The sequence below is a fragment of the Eriocheir sinensis genome, chromosome 60, assembly GCF_024679095.1.
Source record: "Eriocheir sinensis breed Jianghai 21 chromosome 60, ASM2467909v1, whole genome shotgun sequence".
In the NCBI taxonomy this organism is placed as follows: Eukaryota; Metazoa; Arthropoda; class Malacostraca; order Decapoda; family Varunidae; genus Eriocheir; species Eriocheir sinensis.
Genome location: NC_066568.1, coordinates 7,947,040 through 7,969,968, shown reverse-complemented (window position 1 = coordinate 7,969,968; position 22,929 = coordinate 7,947,040). Strand labels below are relative to the sequence as shown.

At 45.9% G+C, this 22,929-nt stretch overlaps 1 protein-coding gene across 1 annotated transcript in view; it reads right to left on the bottom strand.

Moving 5' to 3' along the window:
• Nucleotides 1-22,929, bottom strand: part of LOC126985855 (protein dachsous-like) — a 139,417-nt gene that overhangs the window by 14,312 nt on the left and 102,176 nt on the right. Inside the window, exons 3-11 of the mRNA XM_050841326.1 lie at nucleotides 12,876-13,056; nucleotides 11,402-11,571; nucleotides 8,205-8,350; nucleotides 6,988-7,154; nucleotides 5,494-5,669; nucleotides 4,948-5,145; nucleotides 3,782-4,123; nucleotides 2,692-2,832; nucleotides 1,368-1,515 (exon numbers count right to left, since the gene is read on the bottom strand). Of these exons, the coding sequence (XP_050697283.1) occupies nucleotides 1,368-1,515; nucleotides 2,692-2,832; nucleotides 3,782-4,123; nucleotides 4,948-5,145; nucleotides 5,494-5,669; nucleotides 6,988-7,154; nucleotides 8,205-8,350; nucleotides 11,402-11,571; nucleotides 12,876-13,056 (1,669 nt within the window). The remainder of the gene's footprint in view (nucleotides 1-1,367; nucleotides 1,516-2,691; nucleotides 2,833-3,781; nucleotides 4,124-4,947; nucleotides 5,146-5,493; nucleotides 5,670-6,987; nucleotides 7,155-8,204; nucleotides 8,351-11,401; nucleotides 11,572-12,875; nucleotides 13,057-22,929) is intronic.

Sequence of the window (22,929 nt, the reverse complement as noted above, 5' to 3'; positions counted from 1 at the left end):
ATGAGAGAGGAGGAAAAGAGGAGAGAAAGGAGGAAGAGGAGACATTAAATTGAGACATAGGAGGAGGAGGAGGAGGAGGAGGAGGAGGAAAGTTTTTATCCAACTGATTGATTTCCTTCCTCCTCCTCCTCCTTCTCCTCCTGTTTACTATCTTCTTCCTTCTTCCTCTTTTCTTCTCTCCCTCCCTCTCTTCTCCTACACTCCATCTCTCTCTTTTCTCTCATCTCTTCCTTTCACTCCTCTCCTATATTCTCCTACTCTCTTTTCCTCTTCTTTCTCATTTCCTTCATTCTTCTTATCTCCCTTCCTCTTTCCTTCCCTTCCCTTCTCTTCTCTCTTCTTATTCTCCCTTTTCCTTCCCTCTTCTTTTTTCCTCTCTGCCTTTCCCTTCTTCCTCCTTTACCTGCGTCCAATCTAATTAGTTTCACCTGTTAACCTACCTGTCTTAATTATTCTCACCTGATTTCCCTGTCTTAATTTAGCTTCACCTGTATCTTCTAATTAGTCTCACCTGTAAATTTACCTGTATGCTAATTAGTCTTCACCTGTGTGGATCAAATAATTTTCTTTGTGGACAGACTTACCTGAATCTTTGTTAATTAATTATTGTTCTATTCACCTGTAGCTACTAATGAGAACACCTGTATGGGTTAATGGAGTACTTATATACTTAATTGGATTCACCTCTTGGATAGATACTTGGATTTACCTGCATCAGCCTTACCTGTCTTAAATTAACTCTCCTACCTGTCCAATGATTACCTGAGCTCTTCTATGCACCTTTACTTAATTAATTTGGATAGGTGTTAATTGGACCTGTCTCATTTCCACCTCTCCTAATTTCCTCCTCTCCTCTTAATTTTCTCCTCTTCCTTTTTCTCTTTCCCCTTTTCCTCCTCTCCTTTCCTTTCTCTTTTCCTCATTCCCTTTCCTCATTACTTTCACTCTTGAAGAAATCATTTACCTGTCCTTGCAAATCTAGCCTCACCTTACCTGTCTTAAATTAACTCTCCTACCTGTCCAATGATTACCTGAGCTCTTCTGTGCACCTTTACTTAATTAATTTGGATAGGTGTTAATTGGACCTGTCTTAATTCCACCTCTCCTAATTTTCTCTTTTTCCTCATTCTCTTTCCCCTTTTCCTCCTCTCTTAGTTCGTCTCTCTTTTCCTCATTACTTTCCCTCTGGACGAAATCATTTACCTGTCCTTGGAAATCTAATCTCACCTGTCTTGCCCTTGTATTCAACCTGTGTCCTTTGATTGCATGTATATATCAAATCTGTTTAAATTGTACCTGTGTCCCTTAAAACTGTACCTGTGTCCCTTAAAGTGTCTTAATTCTACCTGCGCCTTAATTCCTCTCACCTGTGTCTGGGTTGATCTGGAAGGAGCCGTCGGCGGGCAGGAGGGAGAACTTGAGGGAGGCGTTGTTGCCCACGTCACGGTCCTCTGCCGACACGCTCCCCACCACTGCGCCCGAGCCAAGGTTCTCCTCCACCGTGAACTCGTAGATCTGGGGGCAGGGACAGAGGTTAGAGGGGTGGGGGAAGGGGATGGAGGGGGTGCATTATGATAAACACCTGGGGTATGTTCGTAATCGTATTGGGCTCCCACTACGAGTATTTCCAGAGGCCGAAAAGTAGATCAGCCGCATTCCATTGAGTATTTGTGTGGGTTCACGGCACAAAAGAATGATCAAACTACCACCAGGATCATAAAACTACCTCTGCAAATGCCCAAAACTCCTATGAATGCCCTGTCAAATGTGTGTGCTTGGGCTCCTAATGTTTGACCCGTCCGCTGCGATTGGCATGGATTTTGCCTTCACTGGTAGCCTGGTAACATTATACTCCCAGGTCTTTTTCTGCCTCTGTGGTGGATAGTGGAGTGTTTCCCATGTGGTATTGGTATGCTGGATATCCCTTCACTGGTAGCCTGGTAACATATACTCCCAGGTCTTTTTCTGCCTCTGTGGTGGATAGTGGAGTGTTTCCCATGTGGTATTGGTATGCTGGATATCCCTTCACTGGTAGCCTGGTAACATACACTCCCAGGTCTTCCTCTGCCTCTGTGGTGGATAGTGGAGTGTTTCCCGTGTGGTATTGGTATGCTGGATATCCCCTCCCAAGGTGCAGGACTTTACATTTTTCCTCATTGAATTGTAGCAGCCACTCTTTGTTCCATTCCTGTAGCTTGGTGAGGTCTGACTGTAGGAAATCTACAGTCAAGGGGTTAAGAATATGGTCCCTCAGCCCCAAGGACAAGTACACTGTAAAATCACAAGTACAAGTCCTGATGTAGTAACCCACCTGACATGGAAAGCCTCCCAAACCCCCTCAGCCAGACTGGTAGAGGAGTGTCTTCCCGTCTAACTGGTCATGTGTTCAACCCCAGTGCAGGAAACCCTTGTTGATTTCTCGTGTGTTTCAAGGCAGACATCGCGTGGAGGTACGTGAAAGTGGAATCTCAGGCTTGTAACTATAATGTAAACTTAACCTCTGAATACTGTCCACCTGATTTCGTTATGACAGGCTACCCAAAATAGACATTGATGCTTTAGTTAATACCTTCGTTTAGGCTTTTCCTTTTCTCTTCTCTTACCACTGACCTCCACAGAACTTTATCCTTGTCTGTGTGTGTGTCTGTGTGTCATTTCACCTGGCTAGTCAAGGTGTCATGGGGCGCTCACCTGTCTGGAGAATGTGGGCGTGTTGTCATTGGCGTCCAGCACGGTGATGACGACGGTTGTGGAGGCGGTGGAGACGGGCATGCCGTTGTCCGTGGCCACCACCGTCAGGACGTAGCTGTCGCGTGTCTCTCGGTCCAGCACCTGCACGCACACACACGCACACACACACACAGGGAGGAAAAAAGGGAGAACCAGCATTAGTTTTTGTGTAAATTAGAGTATGTAACTTTTTTTATACGCACACGCACACACACACACACACACATGTATGATAGAGAATGACATTTTTACACACACACACACACACACACACACACACACACACACACACACACTATCATAACCTACATCTAATCTCTGCTACTTTCCTTTCCTCCTCCTCCTCCTCCTCCTCCTCCACTATTCATCTCAGCCTGTCATTCTTTTTTTCCCTTTCCGTAATTGTTTTATGATCCTCTTCCTCTCCTCCTCCTCCTCCTCTTCCTCCTCCTGTACTCATCATATTCTTTTTCTTTTTTGTTCAGCCTTGGATTCTCTCTCTCTCTCTCTCTCTCTCTCTCTCTCTCTCTCTCTCTCTCTCTCTCTTACTCTTCTTTTTGTTTTTATTTCTATCCCTTTCTCTTCCTCTTTTCCCTTCTCTATTTTCTCCCTCTCCCTTCTCCCCCTTTTCTTTCTTCCCTCTCTCTCTCTCTCTCTCCTTTCTATCCTTTTTTTATTCAACTTCCTTCTCTTTTCACCACTTCTCTCTATCCTTTCCTTCCTCCTCCTCCTCCTCCTTCTCTCCCTCTCCTTTCTTCCATATCCCTTTCTTTCCTCTCTCCCTCTCTCTTTCACCCCAAGCTCACCTCCTTTTTTTATTCAACTTCCTTCTCTTCATCTTTTCCTTCTTTTTCCTCCTCCTCTTCCCCCTTTCCTTCTTCTCTCTCTCCTTTCTCTCCCTCTCTCTCTTCACCCCACTACCTCCTCCTCTTCCCCTTTTCCTCCTTCTCTCCCTCTCCTTTCTTCCCTCTCTCCCTTCACCCCACTTCCTCCTCCTCTTCCCCCTTTTCTCCCTCTCCTTTCTCCCTCTCTCCCTTCACCCCAAACTCACCTCCTTCAGATACAGCGAGCCTGAATTAGGGAAGACCCCAAACACATTCTCAAACTCCTTCTCCCGGATGGTGTAGGTCAGTCGCGCATTGTTCCCGGTGTCAAGGTCGTGCGCCGTGACCTGGAGGAACTGGGAATTGGCGGGCAAGGACTCCAGGACGCTGACGGCATACTCCTCCTTGTCAAACACCGGCGGGTTGTCATTGACGTCCTGCACCTCGAGGTTGACGGTGAGGTTGGACGCGAGTCTCGGAACGCCGCGGTCTCTGGCGCCGATGACGAGCGTGTATTTCTGTACGTCCTCGTAGTCCAGCTCCTCGGCCAGCATGAGGATCCCCTGCATCTGTGTGGGGGAGGACAGCGTTAGAAGGTGGGGGTGATTAGTGGGGTGTTTGGTCTTGGTGCTGCAACTCTCAGAAGCAGTAAGTAGCGGGCTTTTTTTTTTTTCATTATTGATTTTTTGTATGCCCTTGCACTGTAAGGTAAGGTAAGGCAAGGTGAAGTAAGGTAAGGTGAAGTAAGGTAAGGTGAAGTAAGGTAAGGTGAAGTAAGGTAAGGTAAGGTAAGGTAAGGTGAAGTAAGGTAAGGTAAGGTAAGGTTGAGTAAGATATTTTCAAGGGAGTTATGTTATGTCTTCTCTGCTGAAAAAAAACAAAAACAAAAACAAAACTGCAAGGTCATGTGGCGTTGAAGGGTTAATTTAGAAGGTGCTTTCCTATTCTTTCCTTTCGTTCTTCCTTTCCCCGGTAAGAGAGAAAAAAAGAGTGAGAACCATGAAAGAAAGGAGTTAACAGGCAGTCAGGAAAAGATGGAGACACCTCTTCTCTCTCTCTCTCTCTCTCTCTCTCTCTCTCTCTCTCTCTCTCTCTCTCTCTCTCTCTCTCTTTTCCTTTCTCACCTTTCTTTATCTTTTCCTTCTTCCTCCTCCTTCTCTTCCCCCTTTCATCTCTCTCTCCCTCTCCTTTCTCCCCTTTCTTTATCTTTTCCTTCTTCCCCTTTTCATCTCTCTCTCCTTTTCCTCTCTCCCCTTTCTTTAACTTTTCCTTCTTCCTCCTCCTTCTCTTCCCCCTTTCATCTCTCTCTCCCTCCCCTTTCTTCCCCCCAACACCCCTCTCTCTTTCTCCCTCTCCCTTCTCCCCTTTCTTCCCTCCTGCCCCCTTCACCCACCTCGTCAATAAAGAACATGTTGCCGGGGTTCTGCACGAGGCTGTAGGTCACCATGCCGTTGGCCCCAGAGTCATGGTCGGAGGCGTGCGCGGCGTAGATGGCCTCCTTCAGCACCGCGTTCTCCCGCACCGAAATCTTCACTGTCGCCACATCAAACTCCGGCGCGTTGTCATTCACGTCGTAGATGCTGATGTTGACCTGAGGAAGTTTGTGTGTTAGTGTGTTTGTGACGCAGAGAGAAATAGAACATAGCATATCACACATACAGAGAGGGAAAGAGGCATTAAGGAAGGGAAGAGAGGAAAGAAAAGAGGAAAAAGAGGAGTGAAAGAGACCAGACGGAAGAGCGGAAAGAGAGGACGGTGAGGGGGAGGAAAAGAAGAGGGATACAAGACCATTTTTGATGATAAATGAAGACAATGAAAAAATTAATAAGATAATGAAAGAGAAGAAGGAACAAAGTAAATAATGAGGGTGGAGAGAGTCACCCCCTTATTTCTTACTACTTGACACACACACACAAACACACACACACGCGCTCCTTACCTGTGTGTGTCCATAGGTGGGCGGGGTCCCAGCGGTGGCCAGCACATTGAGCAGCACAAAGGGGTGCGTTTCGTGGTCCAGCGGCGAGGCGGTGCTCAGGACGCCGCTCAGGCTGTCGATGCTGAAGTAGCCGTTGGGGTCGCCCGAGTATATGTTGTAGCGCACCTCACCGCTGCCTGCGTGAGGGACGGGGGTATGGGGGTTAGGGCTCATCACCTCATCACCGGCTATCACTAAAGTTACAGGTAGGGTAACCAGAACTGAACTGCATAATCAAGATGAGGTCTAACTAGTGCTAAGTAAAGTTTGAGGATGATTTCAGGGCTCCTATTGTGGGATAGTCTTAAACTGGGTCAGGGCGTGGCTTAGAGGTAGGAAGCAGAGTGCAAATCAGTGGTGAAAAATCTGAATGGGGCAGTGTTACGAGTGGAGTCCCACAGGGGTCGGTGCTGGGTCCACTGCTTTTTATCATTTACATCAATGATTTGGACACGGGAATTAGTAGTGATGTCAGTAAGTTCGCAGATGATACCAAGATCGGTAGAGTAATCCAATCAGACAGGGACGCTAGCGTTCTCCAGGATGAGCTTGACAGATTATGATTGGGCGGGGAAGTGGCAGATGGAATTCAATGTCGGGAAGTGTAGCATTCTGAGTGTAGGTAGGAATAACCCTCACACAATTACTCCTTAAATGACACTCCTCTAAGCAGGTCTGGGTGTGAGAGAGACTTAGGAGTCCTAGTGAGCGCTGACCTCCGTCCTAGGGCTCAATGCATTCAGGCTAAGAATCATCCAAACAGGGTACTGAGTTTCATCTCAAGGAGCGTAAGCAATAGGAGCGCTGAAGTCATCCTCAAACTTTACTTAGCACTAGTTAGACCTCATCTCGATTATGCAGTTCAGTTCTGGTCCCCCTACCAAGATGTTAGAATCTGTACAGGGAAAGATGACAAAGATGATTCAGGGGTTAAGGGCGTGAGATGCGGAAATGGGGCGTGTGTAAGTTGTGGATATGGGGGTTAAGGGAAGGGGTGATGGGTATTGAGATGGGTGTGTAAAGGGGGGATGGGGATTAAAGAAGGGATGTAAGGTGTGGGAAAATTGACCTATCTTTAATCCACTTCTCTTGAATCTTTTGTGGGAGCAGTGCGTAGCGAGCTTTTTTTTTCATTATTGTTTCTTTGTTGCCCTTGAACTGTTTCCTCTACTCCCCTTCCTTTCCCTTCACTCCCCCCCTTTCCCCCTTCATTACCCCTCCACTCTTCCCTACCCTTCCCTTCACTCCCCCCTTTCCTCCTTCCTTTCCCCTTCCCTTCCTATCTACCATCACCTACCCCCTTTCCCCTCCTTTCCTCCCTTTCACTCTTCCTTTCCCTTCAACCACACTCTCTCCTTCCCCTTTAACCACCCTTTGTCTCGTCCGTTCCTTCCTTTCACTCACCCATCCCTCATTCCCCAGTTCCCTCCCCCCGTACCTCCCCACCATGCTTACCTTGCCCCGAGTCCCCCCTGTTGCTGGACACCGCTGTCACCGTGCCCACCGAGGACCCGGGGGGCACGTTCTCGTCCGCCCCGAATGTGTATCGTGAGTTCTCGAAGATGGGCGGCTCTTGGTTGGTGTCGATGACCGATATGCCGACCTCCGCCACCACCGCCGACCTGGGTGTGAGGGTAGAGGTTGTAGTGGTAGTGGTGGTAGTGGTGGTGGTAGTAGTAGTAGTAGTAGTAGTAGTAGTAGTAGTAGTAGTAGTAGGAGTGCTTACATTACCTATCCTATCCTATCCTATCCTTCCCTTCCCTTCCCTTCCCTTCCCTTCCCTTCCCTTCTCTTCTCTTCTCTTCTCTTCCTTCCCTTCCCTCTTTACCTTATCTCCCCTTCCCTAACCTTGCCCTCCTTATTTTCCTTCCTCTCATTTCCCTCTCACTATTTCTCATCTTATTTCCTTTTCCTTCTTCCATTCCCCTCACTCCTACCCTTTCCTTCCCTCTCCTTCCCTCCGTACCTTATCTTGCCTTAACTATATATCCTCCTCTTCCTTCTATTCTTCCTTCTCCTTCTCCCCCTCATCTCCTTCTATATCCTCCTCCTCCTTCTATGCTTCCTTCTCCTTCTCCCCCCCTTCCCTGTCCCCTCCTTCCCCCCTCATCTCCTCTTATCTCTTTCTATACCCTCCTCCTCCTTCTATTCTTCCTTCTCCTTCTCCCCCCTTCCCTGTCCCCTCCTTCCCCCCTCATCTCCTCTTATCTCCTTCTATATCCTCCTCCTCCTTCTATGCTTCCTTCTCCTTCTCCCCCCTTCCCTATCCCCTCCTTCTCCCCCTCACCTCCTCCTATCTCCTTCTATATCCTCCTCCTCCTTCTATGCTTCCTTCTCCTTCTTCCCTCCTTCTCCCCCTCACCTCCTCCTATCTCCTTCTATATCCTCCTTCTTCATTTCTTTCTTTTCCTTCTTCCCCCCTTCCCTATTCCCTCCTTCTCCCCCTCACCTCCTCCTATCTCCTTCTATATCCTCCTTCTACATTTCTTTCTGTTACTTCATCCCCCCTTCCCTATTCCTCCTTCCCTCACCTCCTCCTATCTCCTTCTATATCCTCCTTCTTCATTTCTTTCTTTTCCTTCTTCCTTCTTCTATTCCTCCTTCTCCCCCTCACCTCCTCCTTCTATATCCTCCTTCTCCTTCTATTCTTCCTCCCCCACCCCCCCCCTCACCTCAGGCCGCCCCCGTCCCTGGCCGACACGTTGATATGGTACATGGAGTTGGCCTTCGAGAGCGTCTCCGTCACGAAGATCTCGCCCGTCTTGCCGTCAATTCGGAAGCCGCCGGGGTCGTTCTCTCCCACGATCTCGTATGTTACCTGTATGGGGAGAAGAGGAGGTTAATTAGGGAGAAGAAGAAGAAGAAGAAGAAGAAGAAGAAGAAGTTATAGTTAGTGGTGGAGAAGGAGGAAGAGAGGAGGAGGAGGAGGTTAAGAAGAAGAAGAAGAAGAAGTTATAGTTGGTGGTGGAGAAGGAGGAAGAGAGGAGGAGGAGGAGGAGGAAGTTAAGAAGAAGAAGAATAAGAATAAGTTATAGTTGGTGGTGGAGAAGGAGGAAGAGAGGAGGAGGAGGAGGAGGTGAAGAAGAAGAAGAAGAAGAAGAAGGAGGAAGGAGGAGGAGGAGGAGTAGGAGGAGGAGGAGGAGGAGGAGGAGGAGAGAGAGAGGAAGGGGAGGAGGAGAGGAGGATGATATGAGGAGAAGATAAACAGGTTAGAAGGAAGAAGAAAAGAAAATGATTAATAAGGAAAAGAAGGAGGAGGAGGAGGAGGAGGAAGATGAAAAGATGAAGATGGTTGGGATGGGAAGGAGGAGGAAGTGAAGGAGGAGGAGGAGGAGGAGGAGGAGGAGGAAGAAGAAAATAAGGAAGAGGTAACAAATAAAAACAAAAGAGAAAGAGGAGGAGGAGGAGGAGGAGGAGGAGGAGGAGGATGAAGAAAGAGATAAGAGGAAGAAGATAAGAAGGAAACAGTAGAATAAGAAGATAAAGATACATAATAAGATAATACATAACAAGAGGAGGTTGGAAGAAGAAGAAGAAGATAGATGGTGGTGGTGAAGGAGGAAGAGAGGAGGATGAGGAGGAGGTTAGATTTTCTCCTCTTCCTCCATCTCCCCTTCCCTTCCTTCCTTCTTCCACCTCCCTTTCCCTTCCTTCCCTTTCCTTTCTTTCCTTCACCTTCTCTTTCCCTCCCTTCCTTTCCTTCTTTTCCCTTCCTTCCTCCTCCTTCTCCTCCCCCTTTCCTTTCTTCCTCTACTTTCCCTTCCTTCCTTCTTCCCTTCCTTCACCTTTTCTTTCCTTCCCTTCCCTTCCTTCTCATTCTCATTCTGTTTCTTCGTCTTCCTTCACTTCCCTTCCTTCCTTTTCCTTCACCTTTCTCCTCCCTTTCCTTTCTTTCTTTACCTCTTCCTCCTCTTTCTCTTCTCCCTTCCTCTGTTTTCTCATCCTCCTTTCCTTCCCTTCCTTCCTCTACTTTCTCATCCTCCTTCTCTCCCTCTATTCCTCCTCCTCCTTCTCTCTTCCTCCCCTTTCCTACCTTCCTTCATTCCCTTTTCTTCTTTTCTTTACCTTTCTCTGCTTCCCTTTCCTTCTTTTCTCTATGTCTTCTTTCATCACTCTCCTCCTCCTCCTCCTCCTCCTCCTGCCCGCTACCGTCCAACCCCAAAAAGGCGGTTAACATAAATTTTGGGGCCGCAAGAAACGCTAACGGTGATCGGGGCCGCAAGATTGTGGAGAGAAAAAAAAAAAAAAGAAAAAAAAAAAGAAAAAAAAAAAAAAAAACGCAAGTCATGATTACGTACACCCATTGCGACCTGTCTGTGTGTGTCTGTCTGTCTGTGCTGGTATGTATCTGTGGCTCTTTATATATTTCAACCCTGTGCGTCTGTCTGTCTGTCTGTCTCTGTGTTGGTCTATCTATCTTTCTGCCCGTCCACTTTAACCCTCTCTGTCTGGGTGTCCGTTTGTATCTGTCTGTCTATCCATTCCAACCTTTTGTCCGTCTATTGCAATTATGTCCATTAGTTTGTTTATTTTATGTTTCTGCCCATTTTCTTTTTACAACAAAGGAGGCAGCTCAAGGGCACAAAAAAAGGAAACAATAATAAAAAAGCCCGCTACTCGCTGCTCCTAAAAAGAGTCAAAAGAGGTGGCCGAAAGAGAGGTCAATTTCGGGAGGAGAGGTGTCCTGATACATGGCGCCAGTAGGCTTTCTTGGCGGGGCCTGGTGGTCGGCCCCATCCCGTTGTGGCGCGGGCAAGTGTTTTTAGAGGTGCCATCTTGCTTGGCTCATGCTGCTCCCCAGAGATCATCTTTGATTACTTAGAGTTCGGGATGACAGGCGGTCTTCAGGACAGCATGTGGGTAGTCTTAGGTCCCCTTCACACTGGGGCGACTCAGCATCCGCCGATCGTTTCTAGATCTCTTCCCGACCATGTGCGACCCTTTCACATCAACATTTCACACCCAAGACCTCGTGTATCCTGAGTCGCTGGGTTGTCGTGGCCCAGAGTCGGCACAGTGTGAACTTAGGCGGTTAGGCCACTCGGCGAGGATCGAACGTTGGGCGGGCGGGACGCGAACCCGGGTCCTCTTGGACGTCGCGCCCGCACGTTGACCACTCAGCCACCGCCTCTGTCTGTCTGTCTGTTGCAGTATGTATTTCTATCAGTGTGTCTGTATCTGTCTGTCTGTATATCCATTGCAATGTGTCCCTATCTGTCTGTCTTGGTCTGTATCTATCTGTCTATCCATTACAACCTGTCTGTCTGTCTGTCTGTATATCCATTGCAATGTGTCCCTATCTGTCTGTCTTGGTCTGTATCTCTCTGTCTATCCATTACAACCTGTCTACCTGTCTGTCTGTCTATCTGTCCGTCAAAGGCTCTTCGTCTCATCACCTCCCCTCCTCTTCAATTCTGCCGCGATGTTAAATCTCTTTCTATCTTCTATCGATGTTTTCAAGCTGACTGCACGTCTTCCCCTCCCGCGGCCCAACTGCACACGACTCTACTCTTGCCCATCCCTATTCTATCCAAATTCCTTATGCAAGAGTTAACCAGCATCTTCATTCTTTAATATCTTCTGCTGGTAAACTTTAGAACAATCTTCCTGCGTCTGTATTTCCTCCTACCTACGGCTTGAACCCTTTCTTGAGGAGAGTGCCAAGACGCCTCTTCACCCGAAATTGACCTCTCCTTTGACCTCTCGCTCCGTTTTCTTTTGTCGGAGCAGCGTCGGGCGGACTATTTTTATTTTTGCCCTTGAGCTACCTTCCTTGCTGTAAAAAAACAAAACAACAACAACAACAACAAAACACCAATATATCTTTTAATCCATCAGTCTATATATCTATGTCCGCCCGCCGCCTCACCTGTCCGTACACGCCCGCGTCCTTGTCCGTGGCCACCACCACCACTACGGGCACGGACTGGTTGTGCTGCTCCCTCAGCGACACGTTGTACTGCTGCGGGTAGAACGTCGGCGAGTTGTCGTTCACGTCCAGGAGCTGAATCTTGACGGCGGCGGTGGTGCTGAGGCCGCCTGGGGGAGGGAAGGGGAGGGTGAGTAAGGGGGGAGGGAGATATATGCTGAAGGAGGAGTAAGGAAGAGAAGGAAGGAAGAGGGAGAACGGAAAAGAAAAGATAAATAAGAGAAGCAGACTAAAATCTCTCTCTCTCTCTCTCTCTCTCTCTCTCTCTCTCTCTCTCTCTCTCTCTCTCTCTCTCTCTCTCTCTGATATTTAACAATTGATTTTTACGTGCAAACGTGAAAGAGAAAAAGAAAAAAGTATCTGGCATGCATAAATTCAAGACTTGCTCAGCAGACAGAGAGAAGTTCAGTTAATAGCACACAAACACAGCACTTTAACCTTAAATATAGAGACTACTGCCTCAGAAGCTATCTAGGATTCACAGGAGTCAAATTTTACTGCAAAAATAAAACAAACTGGAGAATGAGGAGCATAAAATATTTTACTAACTAAAATCTTTAATGAATTACATTTTCAAAAAATTATTTTTAAGAAGTGTGCACTGAATCACAAAGCAAAATAGAAAAAACATACAGAACAATTTGAACATTGATTAAGACAAAACAATTGACACAAAAAAACATACACTGACATTGGGTCCCGATCTATTACAGTCAGAGGCCAAAAACATGGAATAATCTCACCACAAAAGCAAAGAAATGTCACAGTTTGAATGCCTTTGAGGTCAACCTGAAGAAACACCTCTTGGACGATAGCACAGGCAACGAATTACACTGATTACTTTCTTATTAAATTTGACCTTATAATGTTTTACAAGATGTCCTAGATATTAGTCCACACTGTCTTTTTATCAGCAATTATATTCTAGTTATACTTTAAAGATTTTTTTGTAAATTTCATCGCACTTTATATGCTATGATCAATATTTTTAAGCCTGTAAAAAATAACCGTTGTATAAAATGGAAATAAAGTTTCTGATTCTGATTCTCTCTCTCTCTCTCTCTCTCTCTCTCTCTCTCTCTCTCTCTCTCTCTCTCTCTCTCTCTCTCTCTCTCCATCAATATTATCTATCTATCTATCTATCTATCTATCTATCTATCTATCTATCATTATCTTTCTTACCTCGGTTCTTCAGACAGATAAGGAAAAGGAATTAGAAGATGAGGACAAGAAGATGAAAACAAAAAACTATTACTTAACAAAACCGAAGGAGGGGTTGAACAGCAGAAGAACGAGAACGGATATGAAAAACACAGATAGTAGAAAGGTAAAACTCTCTCTCACTCTCCCTCTCTCCATCCATCTATCTCTCTATCTATCTATCCACCTATCTATCTATCTATCTATTCCTCACCTCGGTCCGTCGCCACCACCGGGAACTCATACACGGCGCGGGTCTCGTGGTCCAGTTGCCCCGATATGCAAATCTCCCCTGACTTCGGCCGTATCTCGAACTCCTTGAAGCGCTTGAAGCCGTCCCCGATTGTATAGTTGACCCGCGCATTCACGCCGCAATCAGGGTCGGTAGCGGAGACCTGGGGACGAGAGGAAGGGGGTTAGATGATGGGGTTGAGGGGAGGTGAAGGGTTGAGTAGTGGATATATGAAGGTTGAGAGAAGGGAAGAATAGGGAAAGAGGAAATTTAGCGAAACAGGAAGAGGAAGGAAAGAAAAAATGAGGAGAACGCAGAGAAAGGAAGGGAAAGAGAAAATTTAGCGAAGCAGGAAGGAAGGAAAGAAATGAAGACGCAAAGAGAAAGGAAGGGAAAGAGGAAATATAGCGAAGCAGGAAGAGGAAGGAAAGAAAAAATGAGGAGAACGCAGAGAAAGGAAGGGAAAGAGAAAATATAGCGAAACAGGAAGAGGAAGGAAAGAAAAACAATGAGGGAAACGCAGAGAAAGGAAGGGAAAGAAGATACGAAAAAAGAAAGGTGGAAGAAAGGAAGAGAAAGACAAGGAGGCCAAAGAAAGAGGAAGTTAATGAAGTAAGAAAGTAGAAGAAAGGGAAGAAAGGAAAGAAGGAAGAGAAAGAAAAGGAGGCAAAAGAAGGAGGAGGGAATGAAGTAAGAAAGTAGAAGGAAAAGAAAGGGAGAAAGGAAGGAAGGAAGGAGGGAAGAGTAAACGTAGAGGAGGGGTGTGATAAGGGAGAAAAGATGAGGGAGAATGGGAGGAAAGGGAGAAAGGGGATAAGGGAAGGGGGCGGGAGAGATGGGAAGGAAAGGAGATAAAAAAAAAATGAGTAGGAGGAGGAGGAGGAGGAGAAGGATTGATAAAAAGAGGAATAAAAAGCAGTAATAATAATAATAATAATAATAATAATAATAATAATAATAATAATAATAATAATAATAATAATAATAATAGTAATAATAATAATGAGAAAAAAACAGCAACAAAACAAGAAGAGGAATAAAAGAACGAAAAGGAGGAGGAGGAGGAGGAGGAGGAGGAGGAGGAGGAGGAGGAGGAGGAAGAAGAGGAGGAGGAGGAGATACTGATTCCTCCTGACACTCTCTGAGATTATACACTGACCCCTCACCTCCTCCTCCTCCTCCTCCTCTTCATTTCGTCTTAGTCATCCTTTTCTTCCTCTTTTTCTATTTTCCCCAAATTTTTCCTCTCCATTTCCTGATATATTCTTTTTCTTCTTTTTTTTTCTTCTTCTTCTTCTTCTTCTTCTACTATAGCGGCTATTATTTTTTTCTTTCCTTCTCCTTCTTTTCTTGTTCTACCTCCTCCTCCTCCTCCTCCTTCTCACAAACACTATGAACAAAGAAGAACAAGAAAACAGGAACAATGCCATTTAAAAAGAAGAAGAAGAAGAAGAAGAAGAAGAAGAAGAACGTTACATAGTTGCCTACGGGTGCAAAGCGATTCTCTCTCTCTCTCTCTCTCTCTCTCTCTCTCTCTCTCTCTCTCTCTCTCTCTCTCTCTCTCTCTCTCTCTCTTCTTCCACCTACTTTTCTTTCTTTTCTTTATTTCTCTTACCAACCTTCCCTTCCCTTCTCTTCCGTTCCCTTCCCTTCCTTTCCCTTCTCTTCCGTTCCCTTCCCTTCCTTTCCCTTCCCTTCCTATCCCATCCCCTTCCCTTCCCTTCCTATCCCATCCCATCTTCACCTCCTACAACCTTTCTTCACCTCTTCCCCTCCTCCCTCCTCTTCCTCCTCCTCCTCCTTTAATTGCTCTCACTCACCCATTATGACCCACGCCTGGCCCACAGACTTTCCCATGCCCCCTACCCCCCTTCCTCCTCCCTTTTCCTCTCCTCCCATCTCCTCTTCCTTCTCCTTCCTTCTTATCCTTTTCTCATCCTTAGTTTCCTTCTCCTCCTCCTCCTTTTTCTTACTTCTCGTTGTCTTCTTTCTCTTTTTTTTCTTCTTCTTCCTCCTCGCGGCGAGTAAAAAAGCCAATATGACGTTAGGATTAATCTCAAGAAACTTTCATTATAAATCACCCGAACTTATGAAGAGATTATATTCAGCATTTGTAAGACCACACCTAGAATACGCCGTCCAGTTCTGGTCACCGAATTATATCAAAGACCAAGTTTTGCTGGAAAAGATACAGCGACGAGTAACCAAACAAATTCCACGCAGCAACGGTAGGAAGTTAAAGGGAAACAGATGTAACACATTGGCGCGCAGAAGTTATTTCAATAATAGAGTCGTCGCTCACTAGAATAGACTCCCGCCGTCAGTAGTTAGCGCACAGAGTATCAATAGCTTCAAGTCTTCATTGGATAAGTACTTCAGGGATATAGGATTTTACTGACCCTTTTCGTGTGTTTCAGGCACACTGCAGCACGGCTCAAACCTGAAGACTTTGTGTTCATAATTTCCCCCACAGTGTAGGTCACCAGTAGCGTAAGTTAAGGGTAGTAATTTCCTCTTATTTCTCTCTTTACTGTAAAATTTCCATGTCCCTTTCTTCCTTAAAGGCACATGGTGTTCTCTTCTAACTATTTCCTGCCGGCACGTTGTTGGAGGGAGAGGTGGGTGGGGAGGAGCCTTCATCTATTCTATCCTGTCCTACAACACTTAAGATTACTAGTAGTAGCGGTAGTAAACAGACACTCTCGCCATACACCGACAGGTCTTCTGATGTCTGTTCTTCCTATGTATTCCTATGTATTCCTCCTCCTCCTCCGCATCTTGCTTAAAACTCCGTCTGCTTTTTTATTTCTTTTTTTCTTTTTCTTTTCTTCTACATGTAGGCTTTCTTTCTTCCTTTTATTCTCTTCTTCGTTGCTAACTCCTCCTCCTCCAAGCAAGTCTTACATCATCTTAAATTTCTCACCGTTTCTAGAAAATGTCTTTGACCTCTCTCTCTCTCTCTCTCTCTCTCTCTCTCTCTCTCTCTCTCTCTCTCTCTCTCTCTCTCTCTCCATACCTGTCGCCACAAATGCAACCTTGCCATAAATAAAAAATGAGAGAGAGAGAGAATGTGACAGCGCAGAGCAAATCCTTCGACAAGATTCAATAAAGATAATTTTGGGGTGATGTCCACAGGTCTCTCTCTCTCTCTCTATGAACGGGAAAGGCTTCTTCGTCCACACACACACACACACAAAAAAAAAAAAAAAAAAGAATGAGGAAATTCTTCTGTTGTGTTAACTTTTTAAAACAATTATTATGAAAGAGGAAAGTGGGCAGACAGACAGACAGACACAGACAGACACAGACAGACAGACGTATCAAAACCGTGAGTAAAAATATCTATCAATCAATAAAACCATGAAATAATAATAATGAAATTTTTTTTTATATATGACAAAAACAACGAGATCAAAGGACAACGAAAGGAAATTTTTTTTTAGAACACTACAAAATATAAAAACAATGAATAAAACAATAACTAAATCAATAAAACAATAAAACAAACACACAAAAAGACATTCCACGATCAAGGACGGTCAGATATAGAAGGAGGAGGAACACAAAGGACACACAAAGGAAGAACAAACAACAGCAGACATGATGCTCCTTACGAGGTTGTTTGTGACTATCTAATCAAAGGTGGAAGATGAAGGACAGCAAAGGCGAAGGCTCCTCCCCCCCCCCCCCCCCATCCCTCCAGCCAAAGCTGCCAGGAAAGGAAAAAGAACCATGCAGGAGGAGGAGGAGGAGGAGGACAAAAAAATGATGATAAAGATTCAGAACAGTCAAGCGAAGTCAGTTACGTAGCATAGCATAGCGTAACATAGCATAGCATAGTGTTACCTAGCATAGCATAGCGTAGCATAGCATAGCATAGTGTTACCTGGCATAGCATAGCGTAACATAGCATAGCATAGTGTTACCTAGCATAGCATAGCGTAGCATAGCATAGCATAGTGTTACCTGGCATAGCATAGCGTAACATAGCATAGCATAGTGTTACCTAGCATAGCACAGCGTAACATAGCATAGCATAGTGTTACCTAGCATAGCATAGCGTAACATAGCATAGCATAGTGTTACCTAGCATATCATAGCGTAACATAGCATAGCATAGTGTTACCTAGCAAACCACAGCGTAACATAGCATAGTGTTACCTAGTATAGCATAGCATAGTGTTACCTAGCATAGCATAGCGTAACAAACCATAGCATAGTGTTACCTAGCATATCATAGCGTAACATAGCATAGCATAGTGTTACCTAGCAAACCACAGCGTAACATAGCATAGCATAGTGTTACCTAGCATATCATAGCGTAACATAGCATAGCATAGTGTTACCTGTCATAGCATAGCGTAACATAGCATAGCATAGTGTTACCTAGCATATCATAGCGTAACATAGCATAGCATAGTGTTACCTGTCATAGCATAGCGTAACATAGCATAGCATAGTGTTACCTAGCATATCATAGCGTAACATAGCATAGCATAGTGTTACCTAGCAAACCACAGCGTAACATAGCATGGCATAGTGTTACCTAGCAAAGCACAGCGTAACATAGCATAGCACAACGTAACATAGCATAGCATAGCGTTACCTAGCATAGCATAGCGTAACATAGCATAGCATAGTGTTACCTAGCATAGCATAGCGTAACACAGCATAGCGTTACCTAGCATAGCATAACGTAACATAGCATAGCATAGTGTTACCTAGTATAACATAGCGTAACATAGCATAGCGTTACCTAGCATAGCATAACGTAACATTGCATAGCATAGTGTTACCTAGTATAGCATAGCGTAACATAGCATAGCGTAACAAACCATAGCATAGTGTTACCTAGCATAGCACAGCATAACATAGCACAGCATAGCATAGCGTTACTTGATATAGCGAATCACTCCTCACTTACGAACGACAGGCAGACAGAGAGACAGACGGACGGAAAAACACAGACAGAGAGACAGACAGACGGAAAAACAGACAGACTGACAGACAGACGGAAAAACAGAGACAGAGAGACAGACAGACGGGAAAACAGACAGACAGACAGACAGACGGAAAAAACAGACAGACAGAGAGACAGACAGACGGGAAAACATACAGGAAAACAGACAGACGGGAAAACAGACAGAGAGACAGACAGACGGAAAAACAGACAGACAGACTGACAGACGAAAAAACAGACAGAGAGACAGACAGACGGAAAAACAGACAGACAGAGAGACAGACAGACAGAGACAGACAGACGGGAAAACAGACAGGAAAACAGACAGACAGAGAGACAGACAGACGGAAAAACAGACAGACAGACTGACAGACGGAAAAACAGACAGACAGAGAGACAGACAGACGGAAAAACAGACAGACAGAGAGACAGACAGACGGAAAAACAGACAGACAGAGACAGACAGACGGAAAAACAGACAGACAGACTGACAGACGGAAAAACAGACAGACAGAGACAGACAGACGGAAAAAACAGACAGACAGACGGAAAAACAGAGACAGAGAGACAGACAGACGGAAAAGCAGACAGACAGTCTGACAGACGGAAAAACAGACAGACGGAAAAACAGACAGAGAGACAGACAGACGGGAAAACAGACAGACAGAGAGACAGACAGACGGAAAAACACAGACAGAGAGACAGACAGACGGAAAAACAGACGGAAAAACAGACAGACTGACAGACAGACGGAAAAACAGACAGAGAGACAGACACGCGGAAAAACAGACAGACAGACGGAAAAACACAGACAGAGAGACAGACAGACGGAAAAACAGAAAGACAGACTGACAGACAGACGGAAAAACAGACAGAGACAGACAGACGGAAAAACAGAAAGACAGAGAGACAGACAGACGGAAAAACAGAAAGACAGAGACAGACAGACGGAAAAACAGACAGACAGAGACAGACAGACGGAAAAACAGACAGACAGAGACAGACAGACGGAAAAACAGACAGACAGAGACAGACAGACGGAAAGACAGACAGACGGAAAAACAGACAGACAGAGACAGACAGACGGAAAAACAGAGAGACAGAGACAGACAGACGGAAAAAACAGACAGACAGAGACAGACAGACGGAAAAACAGACAGAGAGACAGACAGACGGAAAAACAGACAGACAGAAACTGACAGACGGAAAAACAGACAGACAGAGACAGACAGACGGAAAAACAGAGGGACAGAGAGACAGACGGACGGGAAAACAGACAGACAGACAGACAGACGGAAAAACAGACAGACAGACGGGAAAACAGACAGACAGAGAGACAGACAGACGGGAAAACAGACAAACAGACAGACAGACACCACCACAGCCCCTCCCTTCCCCCCTCCCCTTTTTACCTCGCCCCCCCTTCCCTTCCCCCTTAAACAGACAGACACACACACACACACACACACACACACACACACACACACACACACACACACACACACTACTCTGAACCTTGCGGAGAGTGGAGGGAAGGGCGCGAATACCCCCTTCCCCTGCCTCCCCCTCCCCCCCTCCCCCCAGCCATCAGAGCAGAGCATGATAGGGGCTGGCCGGGACGCGTTGTAATGGCGACCGCGGAAATAACTTTTTGCCCGGCACAGCGATCGACAACATGAGACGGAGGGAGGGAGGGAGAGAGAGAGAGAGAGGGGAGAGAAGTGAAGTGAGGGAGTGGAAGAAAGAGAGAGAGAGAAGGAATGTTAGAGAGCTAGGGAATAAGAAAGACGGAAAGAGAAAAGAGAGAAGGAGATGAGGGAGGGAGGGAGAAAGAGGGGAAGAGGGGAGGAAGGGAAGGAGAAGAGAAGTGAGGGAGTGGAAGAAGAAGAAAGAATGTTAGACGTGGTAGGAAAGGGGAAGAAAGAGGAAAAAAGAATAAGAGGGAAAAGAATGAGGAAAAGGAAGGAAAGGGATTGAGAGGAAGGGAGAGAGCGGGGGGAGGAGAGGAAAATTGAGGGAATGGAAGAGAATTACAAGTGAAAGGAAGAGAGAGAGAGAGAACTAGGGAATAAGGGAAAGGGAAAGAGAGAAAAGGAGGAAGGAAAGGGAGATGATAGATGGAGAGGGAGAGAAAGAGAAGGAGAGGAGAAGATACATGAGGGAGTGAAAGAGAGAAGGAAGGTTAGAAGAGATAGGAAGAGGGAAGAAGGAGAGAAGGAGAGAACGGGAGAGAGAGAGAGAGGTAGGGAGGAAAAAAAAGGAAAGGGAAAGGTAGAAGGGAGGGAGGAGAGGGAATGGAGGAGAAAGGGAGGAGGTAGAAGGGAAGAGGGCGAGAGAGTTAAAATAAAAAAAAGATGAATGAAAAAGAGAAATGAAAGAGAGAAGGAGAAAGGAGGAAATGAAGGAATGCAAAGAGGAAGCGAAAGGGAGGAAAGGGAGGGAAAAGGGAGAGAGGAAAGGGAGGAAAGAGGGAAGAAAGGGAGGGAAGGGAGAGGAAAGAAAGGGAGGGAAGGGAGAGGAAAAAAAGGGAGGGAGGAAAGGGAGGAAAGAAAGGGAGGAGTTGTAAGAATTTGGTCCATCTCTTGTGTGGTCTCCTCTCTTTTTTCTCTCCTTTTCTCTCTCTCCTTCTCCTTCCTTCTCTTCTCCTCTTCCTCTCCCGTGTCTGTCTTTTCATTCTCTTTCTCTTCCTCCTCTCTCCTGTTTTCTTCTTCCTATCTTTCTTTCTCTTCCAATTCTTCTATTCTTCTCTCCTCTGTTCTTTCCTCCTCCTCCTGTTCTTCCTCATTCTATCTCTCCCTCTTTTCCTCCTCCTCCTCTTCTTTCTCTTCAATCTTTCCACTACCTTCCTCCTCTCCTCCTTCCATACCTCCGTTCTCTCTCTCTCTCTCTCTCTAAGAACAATAAAAGAAACTAAAGCAAGAGAGAGAGAGAGAGAGAGAGAGAGAGAGAGAGAGAGAGAGACGGCGCCCCGAAGATGACTTGCCCGTTTTCTTTCTTTTTTTTGACACAGAAAACGAGACAGTCTTGTAGTGGAACGTGAACTCATCAAGACGACGACAAACTGAGAAAAAAAAGAAAAAAAAAGAAAGAAAAAAGAAAGAAATATAGAAACAGACCTACCGAGAGAGAGAGAGAGAGAGAGAGAGAGAGAGAGAGAGAGAGAGAGAGAGTTCAAATGTTTCTCAAATTCTTTCGTTTAATTGAAGAGCGATTTTATCTGTCGCCCTAATTCAACCACACTTAACCTCTCCTCCTCCTCCTCCTCCTCCTCTTCTTCTTCTTCTTTTTCTTCTTTTTCTTTTTCTTCTTCTTCTTCTTCCTCCTAATTCAATCTAACCCATCACTAGTTCAACCTTCCCTTCCCTCCTTTCCCTTCCTCTATCTCCCCTATTCCCTTCCTTCCCATTTCCTTTCCCTCCCCTTCTCTTCCCCATTCCTTAACCTTACCTTTCCCTTTACCATTTACCTAACTTACCTTCATCTTCCCTAATCAACTTGCCTTTCAACACACACACACACACACACACACACACACACACACACACACACACACACACACACACACATCCCCCAACCCCCCATCCCTCACCCCTTCCAATTCCTTCCTTCTCTCTCCTCCACTGCATCTGTTCTTCTTCCTTTCCACAGCATTCGTTAGACCTCATCTTGATTATGCGGTTCAGTTCTGGTCACCTTACTATAGAATGGACATCAAGGTGTTAGAATCGGTACAGAGGAGGATGACAAAGGTGATTCAGAAACTTGCCATACGAGGAAAGATTTTAACAATTAAACTTACATTCTCTACAAAGGCGAAGGGTGTGAGGACTTGATCGGAGTTTATAAATGAATGAAAGGCTTTAATAATGGGGATATTAATATGGTTTTGGTGGTAAGAGAGCCGGGTAGGACACGTAGTAATGGGTTTAGTTAGATAAGTTGATTCGAGAAAGACATAAGTGGAACAGGCTTGGCAGTCGTGTGGTGAGTGCAAATACAATACACAGACACATTCAAGAAGACGTTGGATAAATTCATACGTGGTGAGGTAAGGTGGGGTTAGGTTCACAGGAGCTGCCCTCAACCGACCCACCAGCCTCTTGCAGACTCCTTACGTCTTTATGTTCTTATATTCTCTCTAATTCCTCCTCTCTACTTAAGTCATTATGTTCTTATGTACTCTCAAGTTCCTCTTCTCTCCTCCATTCCTGCAGTGTGTGTGGGTGGGGGTGGGGTAGGGGTGGGGGATACGCGAACAAAATCATAGCCCAGAAATAGTTCGCGGGAGGGCAATTTGGAGCCGAGCACTGCGCCGTCGAAAAGGCTGAGAGCGCATTGGGCCCAGGCGAGCGTGGTGTTAAATAACCCTGTGAGTGGTGTTAATTTTCGGTCTGAGTCTTGGCGCGGCCATTAGGCGATTGAGAGATCAAGATGGGGAGCTGCAAAACGGGGAGACAATCAACAGAAACGGGGTGCGAGGGAGACGGGGAGTGGAGGCAGGGGGGTGAGGTAGGTAGAAGAGGGAGAGGGAGGGATGGAGGGACGAGAGCAGGAAGAGAGGAGATGGGGAGGGAAAATCAACACAAATTGGAGTAGAGAGAGAGAGAGAGAGAGAGAGAGAGAGAGAGAGAGAGAGAGAGAGAGAGAGAGAGGCAAGATGGCGGCCGCTATTGACCAGGTAACCTTCATGTTGACTCGCCGCCTAATTATCACCATCCGTCACTGTCCTTACCTTTGCTTACCTGTGCCCCCTCCCCCCCTCCCCTCCCCTCCCCTTCCCTTACCTCTTTCCTCCCCCTTCATTCCCTTCCCTTCCTCAATCTCATTCTCTCTCCTCTCTTCTTCTTTTCCTCCTCCTCTTCCTTTTCTTCTTCCTCCCCTTAGTTCCCTTCCCTTCCTCAATCTCAGCCTCTCTCTCCTCTTTTTTCTTTTCGTCCTCCTCCTCTTCTTCTTCTTCCTCCCATTCCCTTCCTCAATCTCAGCCTCTCTCTCCTCTCTTTTTCTTTTCCTCCTCCTTTTCTTTTTCTTCTTCTTCTTCTTCCTCCCCTTCCCTTACCTCTTTCCTCCCCCTTCGTC